This window comes from Benincasa hispida, chromosome 1 (assembly GCF_027475165.1).
Source record: "Benincasa hispida cultivar pf3 chromosome 1, pf3_genome.v1.1, whole genome shotgun sequence".
In the NCBI taxonomy this organism is placed as follows: Eukaryota; Viridiplantae; Streptophyta; class Magnoliopsida; order Cucurbitales; family Cucurbitaceae; genus Benincasa; species Benincasa hispida.
In genome coordinates, this window is record NC_143478.1 from 72,505,712 (window position 1) to 72,527,232 (window position 21,521).

A 21,521-nucleotide genomic window follows, 5' to 3' on the forward strand; every position below is an offset into this window, starting at 1 on the left:
AATTGTATCAAGAAATTATTATACACTTCTTTAAAAATTCAAAAACCAAACATAATTAAAAGTTCAAAGCTCATTAGACATTTCTCTAGGAAATAAGATCATAATTTAATAAATACTCTTTTTATTTTAAAGCGTAATTGGAAAATATTTTTTGAAATTACTTTAAAAAAAAAAGAATTAAAAAATGATTTGAAGAATTTTTCCAAAAAATTATATTTTTGGATTTTTTTTTTTCAAAGAAAAAGTCACTTTTACATTTATAAAAAAAAACTCACTTTTACATTTATTACCTTTATCCTAAGATAATAAAAAGGAAAATCTAAATTTACTTTTCAAACCTCAATAATGTGAACTTTAAATTTTAGTTTTATTCAATTTTCAACATTAAAATATTTCAATTAATGTGATAATATTCGAAACATATTGGCTAATTTGCTATGACACGGTTCAAAGAGTCGGGCAAACGAGTCAGGACCAACAAGCCACTATAGTCATTTTTCTTTTCATTGTCATTGTCATTACATTTTGTTTCCTTTCCACTCAAGTGAATGGGAATATATTTTCTTCATATATAATGGTGCTCTGAGAATGAACAAATAAAATGTTGTGAGCCAAAAACCAAATTTCCCAAATCACTATCCAAAAAGAAAAAAAAAGTTACAAATTCAACTGAAAAAAAAAAGAAAAGAAAAGAAAAGAGGTTGAACTAATAGGTATTGTAATCAATGCTGCAACTTTGCTTTTAAAGCTTCAATGACAGCTGAAAAGTCTTGATCGCTAAGTCCATGAGATTTGGCTACCTTGTACAGTTCATTGGCAGCAGCAGCAATAGGAGTGGATTGAGAGACAGATTCTGCCAAACCCAGAGCAAGTCTTAGATCCTGCCACAGAAGCCCTCCCTCTCTTTAGAGAAAAGAAAAAAAAAATATGTATAACGAGGTTTCAAGACATTACTTAAACAAGAACAAGGTTACTACTAACCTTCTGCTGATGTTTCAAGGGGAAGGCAGTGGGGTAATGGGATTTGATCATTGCTGGTCCTTTGAGTTTGTACATTGGTGCACTAATGGCCCCCTGAGAAATTACCTGTATTTCAAAATTTATAGGGATTATTCCCAACCCGTCACTCGACCAATGAAGTTATCTTTGTCGCACGTGATAAGGCCAAAATTCACGGTGAGTGTTTCACAAGAATAAAATCATTCTAGTGAAGTTCGGAGAATTTGAATAATTTTGGACATGGAATGGGATTTTTATGAATGTTATTGGTAATATACCTCCACGACATCGTTTGGGTCGAGTCCTACTTTCTCACTGAGAAGCAGTCCTTCAGAAAAAGCTGCCATCATGCTACAATTTTGTAAAATAAGGAGAGCAATTGTCAAGAATCAAGATATTAGTTAGAAGTTTAGTACAAGATTGATTGTAAAATTTGGGCCAAACCTTCCCATGATCATGTTGACTACTAATTTCATGGCAGCTCCATTTCCAACGTCGCCAAGATAAAATCTCGACTAACAGTATAGATACAAATGGTTAAGTTTGTATCATCATGCTTGAGACATCCATAAATGGTGAAAAAGGTAGTCAATTATACCTTCCCCATGATGTCCAGAAACGGAGCAACAGTTTCATAGAGAGATTTGTCACCTGAATATGCAGCTACTACATCAAAATCGTAATCCTCCTATAATAGGATAATAAACACTAGCTCTGAGGGATAAAGAAATACCTTATGATACAGAAACCAAAAGGAAAACATCACCAGAAATTTAAGAGACTGATCCTATTATTTAAACAACTCAACCTGAACAACTCTATCATCTCGGTTTATAGTTCAAGTGACTAGGTAAAACTATTGAATAAGGCAAAGAATATGACCAATTTCTGACCTGCAGTAAGAAATATCAGCTGTCCATCTTCTGCTGGCTTTTTGGAACCCGAAACAGGAGCCTAGAGGGAAATTCCAAGAGCTGGGTTAAATTTCACTTGATACTCTAATCATGTCCGCAAATATCCCTACTGTAACAGTCTTTATATACATTATAATTGCTATTTTACAATCGATATTGAATTGCCCAACCTCCAAAAACAAAGCTCCAGCATCTTTTATACGTGCACTGATCAACTTGGAAGTGGTATCGTCAACTGTTGAAACATCCACATATCTGCCAGAGACGACAAATGAGATTATGTGAATGAAACTTAAACTAAATAATGATAGTATATGCATGCACACATGACAACTACACAAGGAAGGAAACTTTATTCAGAACAGTAAATAATGTTTGGAAGTGGAAACTGGATTTTGATCATTACTTCTATTGCTTGTTTTGTGAACTCAACTTGGTAGTCTTTTGAAGATTTTTGGCATGTGTGCAAGTCATAATAGATCATGTTATTCATGATGAAGGATCACCTGCCTTACTGGGATAAGGGAGGGACCCTTAGTGTGCAGGCTTGTTGGCTATTCAACAGAACATTTCGCATGAGTGAACTTTTGGAGAAGCTGAGAACTATTGAGGGAACTGGGGCAGTGTAGTCTATGACTAGAAGTCTATCCCCGAGTATCGATCCTAAGGATTTTTGTAACTAACCTTTGACTCTTAATTCTCGACAACTTGAGCTTCTTCTCTTCTCTTTTCTTTTCTTTTTTTTTTTTTATCAATCTCTAGTTTGTTTTCATTGCAAGGCCCTTTTTGCTGTGGGGTTTTCTGCTTTTTTGTATGACCCATTAATGCTTTTCATTTGTCTTGAACAAAGTTTGGTTTTTCATCTGGAAAAAGAGTTTTGAGGATCAATGAAGAATACTCTTATGTGTACACAACCTCGTGGTCCAGAATTGTTGGAAGTATAAAGTATGCTAAAGGTCAGACTGCAAACGAGAAAAAGCAATACCCTTTTCCTGGAGCCATTCCACTTGCAGCTCCATTTTCCCCGCAAGCAACATCCAGCTGAAAAAAACCTCAAATTCAAGCTGGTTATAACTGAGAAAACAACCCAATCTAGATACAAAAAATGCACTATACTCACTGCACTGTTAGGATCAGCAAGCATTGCAAATGTGACATCACAAGATGCTGCTACTTCCTGAGGAGAAGACTGGTATCTGTATAACCCGATTTATTTGAATATTAATGGGAAATTTCCAGATCATTTTTATAGGAAACAAAACTACATTTTCATTGGAAGAATGGAAAACCAAAATCCTACGAAAATCAAAGGAGTTCAGAAGTCTTCTACTCTTCTACAAAAGGCACAAGTAAAAGGAAGTCCATGATCATAGACTTGCATAAGACGCTCCAAGGACAACTGAACATCAAGCAAAAACACAGTTCTCCTAAATATTCCATACTGCCTCCTTTTTTCTTGATCTGAAAAGCCTCTTATTCATCTAGCCAAACTTTCTGCAAGATGGCCCTAATACCGTTGAGCTGCAAAAAAGATTGCTTTCTTTTTGTGGAAGTGACATGCAAAGAGCACAATTAGTCTCTACTTCCTACGTGCAATGGCCTTGTCAAGTTAAAAGTTAGAAAAAATTATGTCAAAGAGCCATAATGAAAGGGCACCAAATGAAGGAATGATTCGCTGTTCCGCCAACTCTTTAACACATCACACACCAGCAAGTAGAGAGGCATAAGTTCAGATTTTCTGGTTAAATTTTATCCAGTATACAGACCACCAAAGAGGAGAGCCCAGACAAAATTCTTGACCTTCTGGTTCTTAGGATAATTCCAGTTGACCTTTATCACCTCCCATAGTTGGGGAGTGGAGGGGGAAAAGCTGAACACCCTGCAGCTTGAGGAAATATCCGGTCCTCTGTCATTGAGGTGTACAAGGGGAAAAAAAGACTAATTTTGAAGTGTATTTCAAATGGCTCTCCTTCACACATAAATTCCACCAAGAAAAAGATCGACAACAGGACAAGATATCATTAATTTCACACTAAGGAGCCAGAATCTTACTTTGCGCCCAAGTTGATGAGAGGATCACATTTGCTCTTGGTCCTATTCCAAACAGTCACGTCACAGCTGCCATAAACCAGTTTGATAAGAAGTATGATGAACAGGGTGTAAATTAGTACGTAGTAGCAACAGAAACAGCTAAAGGAAAACATATGAAAAATACCCTGCCAGTTCCTTCAAATTACAATGAGGTAGAAGTTTTTTTTTTTTTTTTTTTTTTTTTTTTTTTTTTTTCATTTTGATAAGAATAACAACTTTCATTGAGAAAAAAAAATGAAAGAATACAAGGGCAAACAAAAACACCCTGCCCATAAAAGCAACCTTTTACAAAAAAGGAGTCCAACTATGCAAAATGACACCTATAGGGTAATTACAAAAGGTCTTCAAAACCGAAGCTCACAAAGAAACATGAAAGCGAACCATCGACCAAACCTCACTAGGGTCTTTATCCACACCCCTAAAAGTCCTACTATTTCGCTCCCCCCACAAAACCCAAACAATAGTACACACCCTCGCAAGCCACAAAAAGCAACCCTTCTCCCCCCTAGGCGGATTGAGGAGGAACTCCTTGATCATAGCAACAAAATCTCGCTGACGAGCGAACAAAACGCCAAACTCCTGGACAAAACGCTCCCAAACAGAGCTAGCAAACTCGCAATGCCAAAGAATATGATCTAGATTTTCCTCTATCTTCCGATAAAGGATGCAATAGAATGGTCCAACAAGCGAGGAAGGCTTCTTGGAAAGACGATCCATCGTAATCATACAGCCATGTAACACCTGCCAAGTGAAAAACCTCACCTTTCTAGGAACCTTAATCCTCCAAAGGACCGAAAAGACCGAGACACCTAAGGGAGAATGGTCCACAAGACTCTGAAAAAAAAGGCATACAAGAGAACCCTTCCAAAGGATTGGGTCTCCAAACCTTCACATCCCTTCTCCCAAGCCTAAAGGAGTAATTTTCAAGCAAAGAAAGAAGAGAAACGACGTCCAACATCTTCCTATTGGAAAGTTAGGAAAAAACCCAAAAGAAAAGGAACATGAGGTTGAAGTTAATTAAAGCTCAAAAGTCAGCAGTAAAATTTTTCAATGTTTATCAGAACATACACGGCCACAATTTTAAGCCAAGTTTCATTAAGAAAATCAGTATTAATGTTGCATCATACAAATTCAAACTGCTACAGATGACAACTATTAATGAAACATTAATCAAGGAACACCACAGTACCCAGATTTTATAAGATTTTGTGCCATTGGTGCACCCATGATTCCAAGACCCAGGAAGCCAACACGCAGCTCTTCTGTTGATAAATAAATAAAATAAATGAAGAAGAAGAAGAAGAAGCTTGTGTTAAGATAATAGCAAATAGTTCACTCAGAAAATATATGAGGTATTACTAAAGTTCGTATGAAAGCCATACACTAGTACATTAGGCTAACAGGATGGTCTAGATCTTATCTATGCACTCAACTGTAACTACTTTCTTAGATATGTGTTTCGTGGAGGTTATAAATTTAAAAATATATATTAAATTATCAAACCATACTAAATCAAGAATTTTCATAGCAATTTTTTAAACACTTATTCAATTCTGAAGTTACATGTGAGATTCCATAAAGAAACACAAGGCTCGTGTCCAGTAAAACAAATGTCACTTCGAGTAATAGCTTTTTCTGGAACTTATTTGATTTTGAAGTTACACTCGACTTAACAACTAAGAAGTAATACAAGGATTATCTAATAGGCAAAAGAAAATGCACTCATTGCTAAAATAATGAGTTCAAATAACAATTAAGTCCTAAAACATCAATATACAACAATTTATTCACTATACTTTTAAGTTTATAAAAATGTATTCCCGTAATTTCAAATTTGTAACAATTTAGCCCATAACTTGACAAATCTCATCAAAATGAAGTTCAATTTTTATTATGCAGTTTATAAACACATTTAGTCCTTAATTAATGTATGAATTGCATGTAAACAATCTCCATTAAATCTTAACAATATTTTACATGCTTGAGATAGATCATTACAAATTTAGAAAGTAGGGGAGTAAATGGTTAGGAGTAAATTATTGTAAATTTACAAGTCCATGGACTAATTCTTTTCAAACTCTAAATTGTTATCATGATGAAGTACTAGAACCAAATGTATTCTTTTAACTGTATAGAAACAATGAAAATTTAAATATTTCTTCAAAGATAGACGTCAAAAGTTAAATTTTGTAATATCATATCTCAAATTGAATTTCAGTACATTTCTTCTGCCTTCCATAGCTACCTCTTTTCTTTTTCTTTTTCCCTAATAATCTCCTATCCCTAGCCTCTTCCAAGAAAATTACATCAACATTCTTTGGTAATTGAAACCGGACAGGTCGATTCATAAGAAAACCTGAGAATTCTACTAATATTCAAATGCAGAACCAAAACGAAACCAACGTGCTTAAAGCTACAAAGGGGGTAAAAGTATTAATCAAGGGAAGTAAAAAAAAAGATTGAGCAAATTATTACCTTTACCAGAAGAAGCATTGGATGCTTGAGCAGAGAAAGCCTTAAAAGAGAGAGAGAAGGAGGGTTTGGTGGGGAAGTAGAAAATGGGTCTGGTTCCAAATTGAAGTGGAAGGTGAGGGCAAAAGCTCGAGGACATGGCCATGGCAGTTGATGATAGATGCTGACTGTAGGGGGCTCTGACCAAGAATGTCATCTCATGGCCACAGGGAACTAAAAGCTATAGTGCGAATTCGATGGCTGAGAAGAAGCACGCTCTTTTAGGTGAATTTTTTGGAGCGTATCTGTGAAATTTTTGGAGCGTATCTGTGAAATTTTTGGAGCGTATTCGAGGATAAAGATAAGAGTTAAAATAATGGTCGAGCAAGAGCTAAGAGCATGAAGCCGCTATCCGTCCATGACACAGTCCGTTGGGCTTGGCAAAGATCAATCTGTGCTTTGTATGGATTTTTCATTTTTGGATTTCTATGTAGGAGACCTCAAGAATAGGCATATACATTAATATTTTGAACATTTCACATTTTTTTTTAAAAAAAATCTATTAACCTCCCTATTTTTAATATATTTATTTATTTATTTATTTCTCTCTCCTCCAGGTATACTTCTCTCTTTCGTATATATTCTCTCTCCATTGCATCATCTCTCACCCATGCATATGTTATCTCTCACCCATGCATATGTTTCATATATTTTCTCCCCATAATTCATGCCCATTTTTTTCTTTCCTTATCTTTTCTCCTTCCCCCTCCCTCTCTTTTCTCCTTCTGGTGTCGTGAGTTATAGGCGGTAGATGATGACGTGGGCGAATTAATGGCTCGACACAAGGTGACACGAACGACTTGAGACAAATCGATGGCGCAGACGAATCGATGGATGACGGGCTGAGCATATTCGATTGACGGCATGAAAAAACGAGCAAATCCGACTACAACGATGGGGAGAGAGATCCGTGGCAGTCATGGCTAAAGAAGAGATGAAGATCGAGAGTTATGTATTATAAACCCCCATATGAAGATGAACTTTATTTTTTCCTATTTTTTATATATACTGTGATATATATATGTATTTTTTTTTAGCTTTTGTATGAAATCTGATATATACTTATTTGTTTATTTGATATAAACGAGTGTTTTTTTTTATTTAGATTTATTGTATTATGATATATACTGTGATGTAAATGAAATTTATGAAATTTATATATTGTAGTATATTTCATCCATTGGTTTATACTATAATTTATGTCAAGCATTGAGTCAATCTCTAATTTATAAATTATAGTATATTTCATATATTGGTTAAAATAACTATTAATCCGTAAAAAAAACCCAATAAATCAATAGGTACAAATAAACAACGAAATATATTACATGTACAAGTGAATAAACAATGAAATATTTCACATAATAACAAAAATCAACATGAAAAATGAAATGGAAAATAAAATCATATTAAATGTCATTTTCTCTCCCCAAATGAAAATGAAAAAAATATATATCAAATGTATTTTATCTCTACAATCGAAAAAGGAAAAAAATAATAATAAATACATTTTCTCTCTATAATAAATACATTATATGGTGATTTATGTCAAACATTGAATCTATACCGTGGTACATTTCATATATTGGTTAGAATATTTTCAAATTCCTAACAAAATATTCTGAGGTATATTTTAAATAACCATGAATCTGTAGAAAAAAAACGTGAAACCAATGAAAATAGAAAAAAAATCATTAAATATATTTTTTCTCTCCAATTAAATTAAATAAAGAAAAAGTTCTCAACAAATAAATGTATTTTATCTCTCTATTTGAAAATATGAAAAAAAAATCATATTAAATGAATCTTCTCTCTCTCCATAATAAATGCAATTTATCTCTCCATCTTTAAGAAAGTTTTGAAAATAGGAAAATATATATAAAAATCGAAAATATAAATAATAAAAAATGGTAAATTTATCCAAAAATAATATTAAAGTCTTTCTTGAAAAATTTTAAATTTAAAAATATTTTTGAAATATAGGATCTAAAGATGGTTTTTTTTATGTTAAAATCCTTTTTTTTTATAAAAAAAAAAAACATCTTAAAGGTGTTTGACTCATCAATCTGAGTTGAGTTGAGTTGATATAATATATCAATTGAATATTTATCCTATGACTTTAAATATTGGTGAAGTTGAGTTGGTGTATTTTACCAACTCATCCCAACTCTCAATTCTTCCAATATTTTCAATGGCTCCACCTATCGGCCATTATCAATGACTATTGCGCCACACTCCGGGAACTAACTCCAGCTCCGACAAGCCACTTAAGATGACAACTCCGGTGACCAACTCTAAGGACCAATTCTTGCCTCCAACAGCTACCTTCAATGATAACTCTAGTGACCCAATTCTGATGACCACCTTCGTGTGACCAACTTCGATGACAAAATTTGGGTTCCGAAAACCACCTCCAACAATAAACTTCGATGACCAACTCCGACAACTATCTTCATAATCTCCGACAACCACCTATGACTACAAATTTCGATGAAAATCACCTTCAATGACTACCTTCGAGCGAGCAACTCTGACGATCAACTCCGAGCTTTGACGACCACCTTCGACGAAAACTCCAGCAATCAATTTCAATACCACCTTCATGCAACCAACTTCGATCTTCGACAACCGCCTCCAACTACAAACTCTAGCAAAAATCATTTTTGATAATCAACTTTGACAAACCACTTTCAACTATTATAAGAACGATGACTATTAAAGTATGTTGTATATTAAGTGCAATATATAATTACTAGTATTTTGTCTATATTAAATGTAATATTTATACGTAGAAATTTGTAAAATATATAAAATGAGTGTCAATAATATTTGGAAAAGTATGTATATAGTTGAATAGTATGTAACACATAATAGGAGAAAAAACATAAAATGGAGATTTTTTTTTTCCTTTAATATTTTTTGGCAAGAAACAATGAAAAATGAAGATTTGTTCTCTGATGATCCACCAAATTCGAAGAAATTGAAAGTGAAATTGTTGAAGAAATGTGGTGACATTCCATTAGCTGCTAAGATAATGGGGTGATTCAATTAAAAAAAACCATGACAAAATAAAAATACAATACAACAAGAAGAAGAAAAAGAAGAAGATGTTGATGAAATTCACATAGAAAAATTAGGAATCAAAAGTTTTTATTTCTCATTCGTTTCCCATTTTATTTAACTATATGCCTACAAGAAAAGTAGTGGGTTAATTGTTGTTCATTACCAAAAAAAAAAAAAAAAAAAAAACTTTAAGAATTAAAAGAACAAAAATTTAAATCCATATTTTATTCCACACAAAAATGGGTAGAATTATTGAATATAAAAATTTCAAAACAAAAATAGTAATCATAAAAGCAGATTATTTAGTCTCCGTTTGGTAACCATTTAGTTTTTGTTTTTTAATATTAAGCCTATTACATCCACATTTCTTACAATGATTTGCATCTTTTTAAGTATAATAGTTGAATTTTTTTGCCAAATTCCAAATATAAAACTAACTTTTAGAAAGTTACTTTTTTTAATTCTCAAATTTTGGCTTGGTTTTTTAAACCGTTGATGAAAAGTAGATAATAAAGGAAGACATTTGGAGATAGAAGTAATGTTCATAGGTTTAATTTTCAAATACAAAAACAAAGAACAAAAAACAAAATGGTTATGAAACGGGGGCTTTAGAGTTAAAAAAACTGCATCCAATATCCCAAACATATGAACTAAACTCTGCACCCCAAATACAAACATATGAACTCAGACCAAATAACTTTGTACTCAAACCATAGACATGTGAATTTCACAAATATATGAACTCCAAATATCATATCTCAATTCAGCTATCATGTCAGTTACCTGTTTTTGTCACAAACACTCTTAAGTTAGCTTTCAGCGCAAATGTTAGAGCAAGTTTTTAGAGAATAAATGAACTTATGTTTTCTATATCTTTATCTATATCTATATCTACATCCATCTATACTTATACTTATTATATATAAAAGGGGCAACAGGGAGAAACTTTCTCTCCTATTCTGCCCCTACACCTTCGGGTACATACTTATTTGCTAAGTTTTTTTTTCCTTTTTTTTTTCCAGACGTGAGTACAACTAAGAAAACCAAGACAGTGATATTAGTCACAAAAGAATCCCACCTTTTCATAACAAAAGAGTTAATACGGAAAAGTTGAAAGAGCCTCCCAATGAAGATGACATTGATGAGACGTTATTATTGAAGAAGACAATGGGTTGTACATTAACAATAGAATTTGAAGAGTTTAGGCCCCATTTGATAACCATTTGGTTTATAGTTTTTGTTTTTTAAAATTAAATCCATTTCACTCATATTTCTTACAATGATTTGCATCTTTTTTAAGGACGACGGTTGAATTCTTAGCCAAATTCCAAAAACAAAAACAATTTTTTGAAAGCTACTTTTTTTAGTTCTCAAATTTTGACTTGGTTTTTTAAACCATTGGTGAAAAGTAGATAACAAAAGAAGAAATTTGGAGGTAGAAGTAGTATCATGTTGGATTTAGTGTCCTAAATCTCGTTCATCTTGAAGTTTGTAATTTTGTAAACACAAATTGTTTATTTAATAAAATAAGAAGTATTTTATTTTACTTTTAGATAACATTGACTCAATACAATAAACTAAGATCCAAGGTCGTTTTATGAAACTTAAAAAGTATGGGGTAGACAAACAAATGGATTGTGTTTAAGTAATGACCTAAAAGGTCTGCAGTATATGATTAAGGTTGGGTGCCTTATCTTGGTGACACTACGGATACGACCCACTTTGTAATTATTATATGAATTATAAGTGTTACAAATAATATGATCCATATTATTCATGTGGAGACATGTGGGGGGAGTATCCTATATAAAGAGTTTATATAAGACTCGACCATGAAATGATTGGTTTCTTAGTATAACATCGTTGCTTGAAGAAACTAACTTTTCACTAGGATGATCATAGGTAACTTGACCTTAATCCTGAGTGAGTTGTGAATTCTTGTCAATAAGAATAAGTCTTTGATTTGTATGGGAAAGAGTGACCTATTTCACTGACTCAATATCCCTACTATTTTGGGGTTTTATCCGAGTAAGGATTTGGGAACACAACTACACAAGATGAAATTCACTCCATCCCGATCATAGGAAAAGTAGATAAATTGCTCCCTTAACAGCTAATTCTGGGTCTTGAACAATGAGGTCTCAACCTCTCACTGGTCGGAAAGGTGTTAGTTTATAGTTGGACTATAAACTGTTTGATCATTAGAGGAATTAGTGGTACTTAAGGAGTTAGATGTAACTACGTGGGTATGGTATTTTGACCCAACTGTAGTTATGAGCAATTTGTGAAGGGTCGACTCACTATTGATTGGTTATATCATGGACACAGAAATATGTCTACAATGTGAAAAGTGCAGCTATCAGTCTTTAATGGAGTGATCGGTAGTTAATGAATATTGATTAATTTTATTAAAGATTTAATTAATTAATCTCATATCATTGGAGCTTCCAATCTATAGGTCCATAAGGTCCACTTGTTAGCTCGCTAAGTATAGTAATGAGGAATGATTTGAATTGTTCAAATTACTTAAAGAAATTTTATATTAACATGATTAATATATAGTGCATTCTGATATATTATAGAATATGGTTAATTATAGATATGATCTATAATCCAAACTATATAAGAGAGATATATTTGAATGAGATTTGAATATTAAATTCATATAAATAAGATTCATATAGAATTATAGTAGAGATGTATGCATATAAATATATGAATATTTATATGTTAATTAATTAACTCTATTAAATATGATTTATTATATAGTTATTTAATTTATATGTTAATTTATTAATTAATAGTTAATTAATCAATGAACAAATGATGAAGAGTGGAAAGCTTGGAGAGGGGGTTACCATCTCCCTATAAATATACCATTATAACCTTTTTAGGGTAAGGATTTATTTATTTATTTATTTTGTGAAATTTAACCTAGCTTCCACTCTCATATTCTCTCTACTCTCTATATTTTATTCTCTTAAGAACATTCCCTTAACCTTCATTCCCTCTTCTAAGATGTCAGAGCTTGTTGGTGAACATTCCCTTAACCTTCATTCCCTTGAAAGACGCGTCTCCTTCTTATACTCTCACATTGGGTTATGGTTTTGGGCCCCAAGAGATACTTATGTTTTAGAGGGAGTGAGGAGATAGACAAATATGGGTATGATGAACATCCCACATGTGGGCGTGGCGAGGCGAGGCGTGCGCGTGTGATTATTTTTTAAAAAAAAGAAAAATTATTATTAATAATTATTTACTTTTTATTTTTATTTTTCATTCAACAGCTCCACGTGTTGCGAGCAGAGGATGCTGGTCAAGTCTTCCACGCATTTCGCGTGAGCTTGCACATTTAGTAACTCCGTGCATTTTCACAACAACACGTTCATCTGTCGTGCGTTTTTTGTGTCGTCTTTTGTTGGCCCTCGAGGCCTATAAAAGGTCCAAGCCTTTTGGCATTTAAACACAACTCAATTCTCCATATTCTTTCTTATCCCCTTTCTTTCTTCTCTTCTTGTTTTTTGAGCAAGTTAGTCTGAAGGGTGTGAGTATTCGATCGGTCATGGTGCTACTCCTATCGAGACAATATTATCTATTCTGGTTGTTTTATCCTTGGGACGACGTGACAAATCTATAGAACTGCTTGCACACTTTGGTAAAGCCACGAAATGTCTTAAAGAAAGTGAGATCCACGACTCAGCCTTTAACGAGTTTCTATTTTGCAGGTTACATTTACTTGACGACTGTCGTTCATGACTATTCACTGTCGTCAAATTCTATCTGTCGAAGGGTAGCTGGTTCCTACAATTTTAAGAAGTTCCATCTGCCGCTGTTATGATGGTCCATTCAAATTAGAACAAAATTATGATCTTCAAACTCAACCGACCATTCCAATTCGAAGGAGCGAACTTCAAATTGTGGAAGTAGAAGATGCTATTTTTTCTCACAGTCAAGAAAGTTATCGATGTTTGCACTATGGAGAAGCCAATTATCCCAAAAGAACCTACTGAACAACAAATCAAAGAAACTACTATTGGGAAGAAAAAGATTTTATGTGTAAAAATTTCATATTAAATAGTTTGACTGATGATCTGTATGATTATATAGCTCAATGAAGACAACAAAGGAAGTTTGGAACGCCCTACAAAAGAAGTACAATATTGAGGAGGTCGATTGAAAAATTATGTCATCAACTGTTACCTTAAGTTCTAGATGACAAATGACAAATATGACATATGAAGGATTTAAAAACATCTTGAGGCATAATACCAAGGAGTTTTCCTTGGATTTTTGCTTGTAGAGTCTTATCACCCACTTGGGGATTGAGAAGGAAGCCAGAAAGAAGGACCAATGGGAGGAGGTGAACATCGTTCTTGAGAAATTTGCCTCTTCTGTGATAAACTCTGACCAAAAGTCCAAGAGAACCAATAGGAAAGGTCAGAACCATGGTTCAAACAACCAGGAGAATCAGAATAAGCAGAACCCCCCGAGGAGAAATGGTACAGTTTCTTTGCTTTAACTGTAATAAACCTAGACATATGGCTAAAAACTGTAAGAACAGGAGTCAACCTGCTGGTTAGGCGAACCTAACAAAAGAACCGTTAGTTGCCATGATCATAGAAGTAAATGTGATCGGTGGTTTTGAGGGGTGGTGGATAGACACTGACGCTACGCGCCAAATCTATCTGACTTAGTCTATTTAAAACTTATACTGAAATTGAGGATTCGGGGTTTTTCCTTGTTGTTCTGTTCCCGCCATGAGAAACACGCACGGAAGACGTATGTCCAGTGCACGGAGGATCCGTTGAGACTTTCTCTTGTCTCGGTAGGGAATTTTACGATCTTTTCCCCTAATTGTATTGTAAATCAATAAAAAAAAAAGAGGTCAGTGCTACAACCCCTTATTGCTTCTACCTATAGGAACATCTGCCCTTTTTCGAAGGATCGGGAAGTGGAAATCGGGTTGAGGTCTGAGGTCAACGGTAATATGTCACCTTACTTTAATGAAAATACTCTTTCCATTAGGAGTTTCACCCAACTGAGATAGGCTACTTCCCTAATGAAACTAATAAAGTATGAAGGTAAGTTTATTATTACGTCAAGCAATATATGGAGTAACTCCCGATATAATAGTAAAGGCAAGACATATAAGCAGATCAACTCATCAAGTTCCCATTAAAATTGGATCCACACAAGAAAAAGCACTCATCATTCATTGGTTATTAGGGGCATCCCAAAAACGTCAGAGTCGAAATATGGTTTTCAAATTTTGTTCCGAATTAGTGGATGCTACCATCCCACCCAAAAACAACATGGAGCCTAAACTAAAGAGAAGAAAGTTTTGTCGACAAGTAGTTGGCAGAGCTTTAGCCATTGGACTACATCCATCAAGACTACTTAAATCATCACCCTTTTTTTTTTCGTTATTTGAATGATGCTACCATCCCACCCAAAAACAACTTGGAGCCTAAACTAAAGAGAAGAAAGTTTAGTCAACAAGAAGCTGGCAGAGCTTTAGCCATTAGACTACATCCATCGAGACTACCTTAATCATCACCCTTTTTTTTCATTCTTCGAATGATGCTAGTGGAGACAAATTCCTTTCGGCGGTAGGAAGATACTACTTTAATCTTCCCATTCATTCCTAGTGGTCTTCTCCCTAGAATTGAACGAACCAAGTTCACCTATACGAGAGTGAGGAATCAAAACCAACAACTTCCCACTTTTGATGTCCCACGATTCTTCTCATTTAAAAACTAAAGAGAAGGACAAGGGTCACTAGGTCAGAAAAGCGATAACTCCAAATTCTCCCCAAGAAGGATTTGAACCTATGGACTAGTCAGTTAACAACCGGCCACTCTACCATTGAGCTACTAAGGAACAACAGACTTAAAGAAGCCCACTCTCATTCTTTGGACCAACTTTTGGCCGAACAAAAAAGGGTTAGTCACTCTTTTTCACATACACCGGGAGAAAAGGTTTAGCAGTCAACCAATCCACTCTTAAGATTCATATTGATCAATCGATTTCCGCATTCTGCTAGTTCCCTAAGTAGACTCACTCTATTGAAGGGCAACAAAGGCTAGAACTATTCCTGCCAAAATCAAGGGACCTACTTCTCATACTAGGAGTTCGCATGTAGGAAAGAGTCCCCTCTCTGTGTCTCCGAGTTTCAACTACTAAGTAGCACTTCTACTATTCAATCATAGAATTCACCATATCAATAATTATGATTTTACGTGTGGACAATTCTGTTCATTGGCAAAAAAATATTTTCTTTGTGTCGCAGTAAAAAAAAATGTTTTTTTTGGAGAGAGATATTATTTCACCAATCAGGTCACATGTATCTAACATATTCATACCTAACGATTATCCACAAAGTGGTAACGAAAGGTATAACTTGTACAAATCTTTCCATTTTCCAATTTGATCTGATCCATTCGTTCATCGAGCTATTTATTCGATTGTAGACATTTCTGGAACATCTCTAACAGAGGGACAAATAGCCAATTTTGAAAGAACTTATTGTCAACCTCTTTCAAATATGAATCTGTCTGATTTAGAGGGGAAGAACTTGCATCAGTACCTCAATTTCAATTCAAGCATGGGTTTGATTCACACTCCATTTTTTAAGAAATATTTACCATTCGAAAAGAGGAAAAAAAATGGAGTCTTTGTCTAAAGAAATGCCTTGAGAAAGGGCAGATGTATAAAACCTTTCAACAAGATAGTGCTTTTTCAACTCTCTTGGCATAAAAATTTGGATATTTGTAGATGAGCAATAATAAGCCCTTACTCAACTTGTGTTTACATTTTATTCACTGATCGACCAAAATGCCTTTATTTTTTTCTTTCTTGAACTAATTTTTCCTAGCAATTGGCAGGGAAGGTAAGGTCCCACCCCTCTTACCAGAACTCCACTATGATACAAAGAGTCTATCCTCCAGCTGGACATGGGACTAAGGGGGACTTATTATGAGTAAGCTGAAAAAGCCCTTTCGAGATTCTTAGTCAGCTTCGTAAACTCGACAAGTCTCTTATAGAATGCCGACTTTAGACTTTCCTTTTTATTGAAAAGTTATTTAGGGGTTCGGGGGATCGAAATTTTTTAGGTTGACTTTCGACTCAGGGGATCACTACTCAATGAAAGTTGCTAAAACTGAGGTGGAGCTGAAGTTCACATCGGGGAAGACTCTCACCTTGAAGGATGTTCTACACACTCCAAAGATAAGAAAGAACTTGGTCTCGAGCTATCTCCTCAACAAGGTTGGATTTACTCAAACTATAGGGGTAAATTTATATACCCTTACTAAGAATATTGTATTCGTAGGGAAGATGTTGTGTTCTTTGAATGTTTGGCATGCTAGACTTTGTCATGTTAATAAGAGATTAATTAGTAACATGATTAGGTTGGAAATGATACCTAAGTTATCCATGAATGAATTTAATAAATGCGAGAATTGTAGTCAGGCTAAAATAACTAATAATCAACATAAATCTGTACTTAGGGAATCTGAGCCTCTAGATTTAATTCATTCTGACTTATGTGAATTTGATGACATCTTGACCAGAAATAGTAAAAGATATTTTATTACTTTTATTGATGATTGCTCAGATTTCACCTTTGTATACTTGCTAAAAAACAAAAGTGATGTGTTTGATGTTTTCAAATTGTTCTTAATTGAAGTAGAAAATTAGTTTAATATAAAGGTTAAAAGACTTCGTAGTGATAGAAGAACTGAGTATGACTCAGACAAATTTAATGTGTTCTTTAACTCACATGGAATAATACATGAAAAGATTGCACCTTAATCTTCTGAAATGAATGGAGAAGTCGAAAGAAAAAATAGAACTCTAGTTGAGCTAGTAGTTGCAATTTTACTCAGTTCAGGAGCTACGTCTTATTGGTGGGGTGAAATCATCCTTATCGTGGGTTATGTCCTAAATAGAATACCAAAGTCTAAAAACACAACTTGAAACCAAACTTTTCATACCTTAGAACTTAGAGGTGTCTAGCCTTTGTAAGAATTCCAGACCCTAAAAGAAGTAAGCTTGCTAGTAGAGCCTATGAGTGTGTCTTTATAGGTTATGTCATAAATAGTAAAGCCTATAGGTTTTATGACCTAGTAAACCTAGTGATCATTGAATCAAATAATGTTGACTTCATTGAGGATAGATTCCCCTTTAAATCAAGAAATAGTGGAATCTCAGGATCCAGTAATCTAACCCTAGTTAGAAATCTTACCTCTATAGAGAAAGCCGACCCAGAACCCAGAAGAAGCAAAAGAACTAGAATCGTCAAGGATTTTAGAGATGACTTTCAGACCTATAATGTAGAAGAATATCCCAAAGACCTAAAAGATAACCCGTCCTCTATAGATGCCAACTTATGGCAAGAAGTGATAAATGATTAGATGGATTCTCTTGAGTCAAATAAGACTTGACACTTAGTAGACCTACCCCTAGGTTGCAAGGAAATAAGGTGAAAATGGATCCTAAGGAAGAAGCTCAGACCTGATGGAACAATTGACAAGTTTAAAGCCAGGTTAGTGACAAAGGGTTTTAGACAAAGAGAAAACATAGACTTCTTTGACACCTTCTCCCCTGTCACTAGAATTACCTCAATCTGTGTTTTGTTTTCTCTCGCTACCCTTTATAACTTCGTAGTACATCAGATGGACATAAAGACCACTTTCCAAAACGATGAACTTGAGGAAGAGATTTATATGAAACAATCTAAGGGCTTTATGGTCCATGATTAAGAGAATAAGGTTTGTAAGCTAGATAAATCTCTATATGGTCTGAAACAAGCTCCTAAGCAATGACATGAAAAGTTTGGTAACCTAATCTTATCTAAAGGTTTCAAGGTCAATGAAAGTGACACGTCCATCTACTACAAACTTGAAAATAATCTTTGTACTATCTTGTGTCTGTATGTAGATGATTTGTTAATCTTTGGGTCGAACTTGCACGTCATATATGATGTAAAATCTATGTTGAGTGCAAACTTCGATATGAAAGACTTAGAAGAAGCGAGTGTAATCTTAGACATAAAAGTGACTATGTCTAAAAAGGGAATTTCTTTAGATCAACCTCGTTATGGAGAAAAAATTCTAAAGAAATATAATTACTTTGAACGTAAACCAGCATGTACTTCTTATGACCCTAATGTTAAGTTGTTCAAGAACACTGGTAACAGTGTTAATCAAATTGTTGACTGCACTAGGCCTGATATAGCTTATATTGTATGATTACTTTGTAGGTTTACAAGAAGACCTAGTATAGAGTATTGAAATGTTATAGAAAGGGTTATGAGATACTTAAAGAAAATCTAAAACCTAGGATTACATTATCAAAAGTTTCCCCTTGTCTTGAAAGGGTTCAGTGATGCTGACTAGAATTCTCTCTCAGATGATTCAAAGACTACAAGTGGCTATATTTTCAATATAACAGGTGGAACTATCTCTAGAAAGTCCAAGAAACAGATTATTTCGGCCCAATCAATGATGGAGTCATAAACGATAGCACTAGTAACAGCTAGTGAAGAAGCAGGCTGGCTTAGAAGTTTGCTATTAGAGATTCCCCTATGAGAAAAGCTGGTACTAGCCATATTGGTCCATTGCGAAAGTACTGCAACAATCACAAAAGTTCAGACCGTTACTACAACATAAAGAGACAATAAATACGTTATAAGCACAGTACCATTATAAAGTCCTTATTATTGGTGCAGTTAGAGTGGATCATATACAAACTGATGAAAACTTGGCAGATGCTTTCATGAAAGGACTAGCCAGATAAAAGGTTTCCAAAACTTCAGAAAGAATGGGACTCATGCCTATAGAGAGATGAATCACTGTGAGGAAAACCCAACCTGTAGACTAGAGATCCCAAGAACCAGGTTTAACGGATAAGAACATGTCATAAGTGATATGAAGTGAATCATGCTAAAACGAACACAGAGTTTCCTTCCTATGACCTAGAGTCTGAGCATGATATCCTAAAGTGTAAGAAAAGTTGAATTTAGTTCTTAATGAGATCTATACATGATGTCAAGTGAGGTACCTAGCTATAGGAATACTCCTAATAGACTCACCTATGTGAATGTGGAAGTGGGGGCCGCTTCCTTTGGAGTTCTTGGAAAATTTTTTAGAGCGTTCACTAAACCAGGATACACGTGCTAGGCCTTAAAGCACGGGCTTTCGAACTACACCTTAATGATGCTATGTGTGAGATGTTATTCGTGATGGAGTTCAAAATCAAGAGTTACTCTGGTATATTTTGAATCATCTACACTACGTAAAAGTTCAAGTTGTAAGACACCTTTGCTTATGCAAAATGTCGTATAGACTGATTTGCTCGATGGAAAATACTTTTCTTATGTTTTATATTTTTAAGTGGGGGATTGTGAAAATTCAAGTTTAAAAGAAAAAGAAACAAACCTTTGGTTGAGAATCCCACATTGTTTAATTTTGAAAGAGAAGTCTTCTTCTTATACTCCCACCTTAGGTTATGTGTTTGGGCCCCAAGGGGTGTCCATGTTTTAGAGGGAGTGGGGAGATAGGCAAATATGGGCATAGTGGACATCCCACACGCACGTGTCACCGTCCGTCTGTCCAATCGGGCAGGTGGGGCATGGCGAGGCACATGTGTGATTACTTTTCTAAAAAAGCAAGATTATTATTATTATTTTACTTTTATTTTTATTCTTTGTTCAATAGCTTTACGTGTCACTTGTAGAGGGCGTCGGTCAAGTCTTTCGCACGTTTCATGCGCACCTGCACGTTCAGTGGCTTTGCGCATTATGTTCATTGGCCATGCGTTCTTTGTGTCATCTTCTATTGGCCCTCGAGGCCTATAAAAGGCATAAGCCTTTTAACATTTAGACACACCCAATTTTCCATATTTTCACTTGCCCCCTCTCTTGTTGGGTTGTTGATAACTGATAGAAATACAAGTTATTGTAGTCTTTTATTTAGAATTATGAGGGCTAACAAGTAGAATATGCGGTGATTATACTAAGAATTCATGTGAAAAGTGAGCTTGCGTCGATCAACATTGAAAATCTCGGGTAACCCAATATTATGCATTATTATGCGATAAGACACTTATCTTTTGTAGTTATAGTAGGAACCGATCGCATGCGGTAAATCCCAAACCATCGCAAGGGTGATCGTGTACGTTCATCGCATGGATGTTGCGACTATTAATCGCATGTGTCCATCATGTGGAGGTTGCGGCTATAGAGTAATAACCATGATAAAAGGGTGATTGCAAGGTTGGTGGAATGCGATGGTACTCCGGAAACCAAGCATGAACGCATACCTTGGGAGTATAAAAAAAGATGATGTTGACATTTCACCTACCACGCCGTCAGTAGCAGAGATTCGGAGCAGGTCCATCGCGCCGTTAGTGATAGACTCAGAGTGGGACCATTAATGCTGTCGACGATTGAGCTCTATAAATAGAGCCTTAGAGCCCAAATTCAAAGCATCCGAGCTTCTTCCTTAAGGCAGATCCTTCTGATCACAGATGAGAGCATGAGAAGACTTTCTTTGAGAGTTCTTCATTCATTCACCCATTCTGAGTGATGATCGGAGCTTTGGTGGAGATAAATCTCAAGAAAGACTAATCCACCGCTCTTCTATGGCACCACCGACAGCCTTGACACACATCTGATGAAAGCAAGAGATTGCCTACATCTAGCCTTCCATCTCTCTTCTATCTCTATATTGTATTACATTTTAGCTTAAGACATTAATACATTTTGTAATCAATGCATCTCTTTATTTCCTTCGATTCCATCTTCATTTAATTCTTCTTTATCACCTCTTACTTCCATTGCAACAAACTAAGTAAGATTGCAAGAGTATCACATACTCAATCATGCGACATAAACATATGAAACATGTAGCAAACCACCGAGAGGTGTGCGTTGTGTGAGTA

At 34.8% G+C, this 21,521-nt stretch overlaps 1 protein-coding gene across 4 annotated transcripts; it reads right to left on the bottom strand.

The window, feature by feature from the left end:
* Positions 1-471: 471 nt before the first annotated feature.
* LOC120091751 (glyoxylate/succinic semialdehyde reductase 2, chloroplastic-like) lies at positions 472-7,050 on the bottom strand. Of its 4 annotated transcripts, none has more exons than XM_039049879.2 (12): positions 6,480-7,050; positions 5,194-5,263; positions 3,966-4,031; positions 3,034-3,109; positions 2,899-2,954; positions 2,084-2,168; positions 1,893-1,953; positions 1,598-1,650; positions 1,444-1,514; positions 1,278-1,350; positions 982-1,086; positions 472-881 (listed from the first exon to the last, which is right to left on the bottom strand). In XM_039049879.2, the coding sequence occupies exons 1-12, from the start codon at positions 6,670-6,672 to the stop codon at positions 723-725; spliced, it is 1,068 nt and encodes a 355-aa protein (XP_038905807.1). In that variant the 5' UTR covers positions 6,673-7,050; the 3' UTR covers positions 472-722. The 4 variants fall into 4 exon arrangements, with proteins under 4 accessions (XP_038905807.1, XP_038905799.1, XP_038905815.1 ...); XM_039049871.2 differs by having other exon boundaries at positions 5,194-5,266; XM_039049887.2 differs by lacking the exons at positions 2,899-2,954; positions 3,034-3,109 and having other exon boundaries at positions 5,194-5,266.
* Positions 7,051-21,521: the final 14,471 nt, after the last annotated feature.

Excerpts from the sequence above, each read along its gene's own strand:
- LOC120091751 (XM_039049871.2), bottom strand. The coding sequence starts at position 6,672 with ATGACATTCTTGGTCAGAGCCCCCTACAGTCAGCATCTATCATCAACT. Across the intron at positions 1,651-1,892 it reads GCTGATATTTCTTACTGCAG|GTGACAAATCTCTCTATGAA; the intron begins GTCAGAAATTGG and ends CTGCATATTCAG. Across the intron at positions 1,087-1,277 it reads ACCCAAACGATGTCGTGGAG|GTAATTTCTCAGGGGGCCAT; the intron begins GTATATTACCAA and ends TTTGAAATACAG.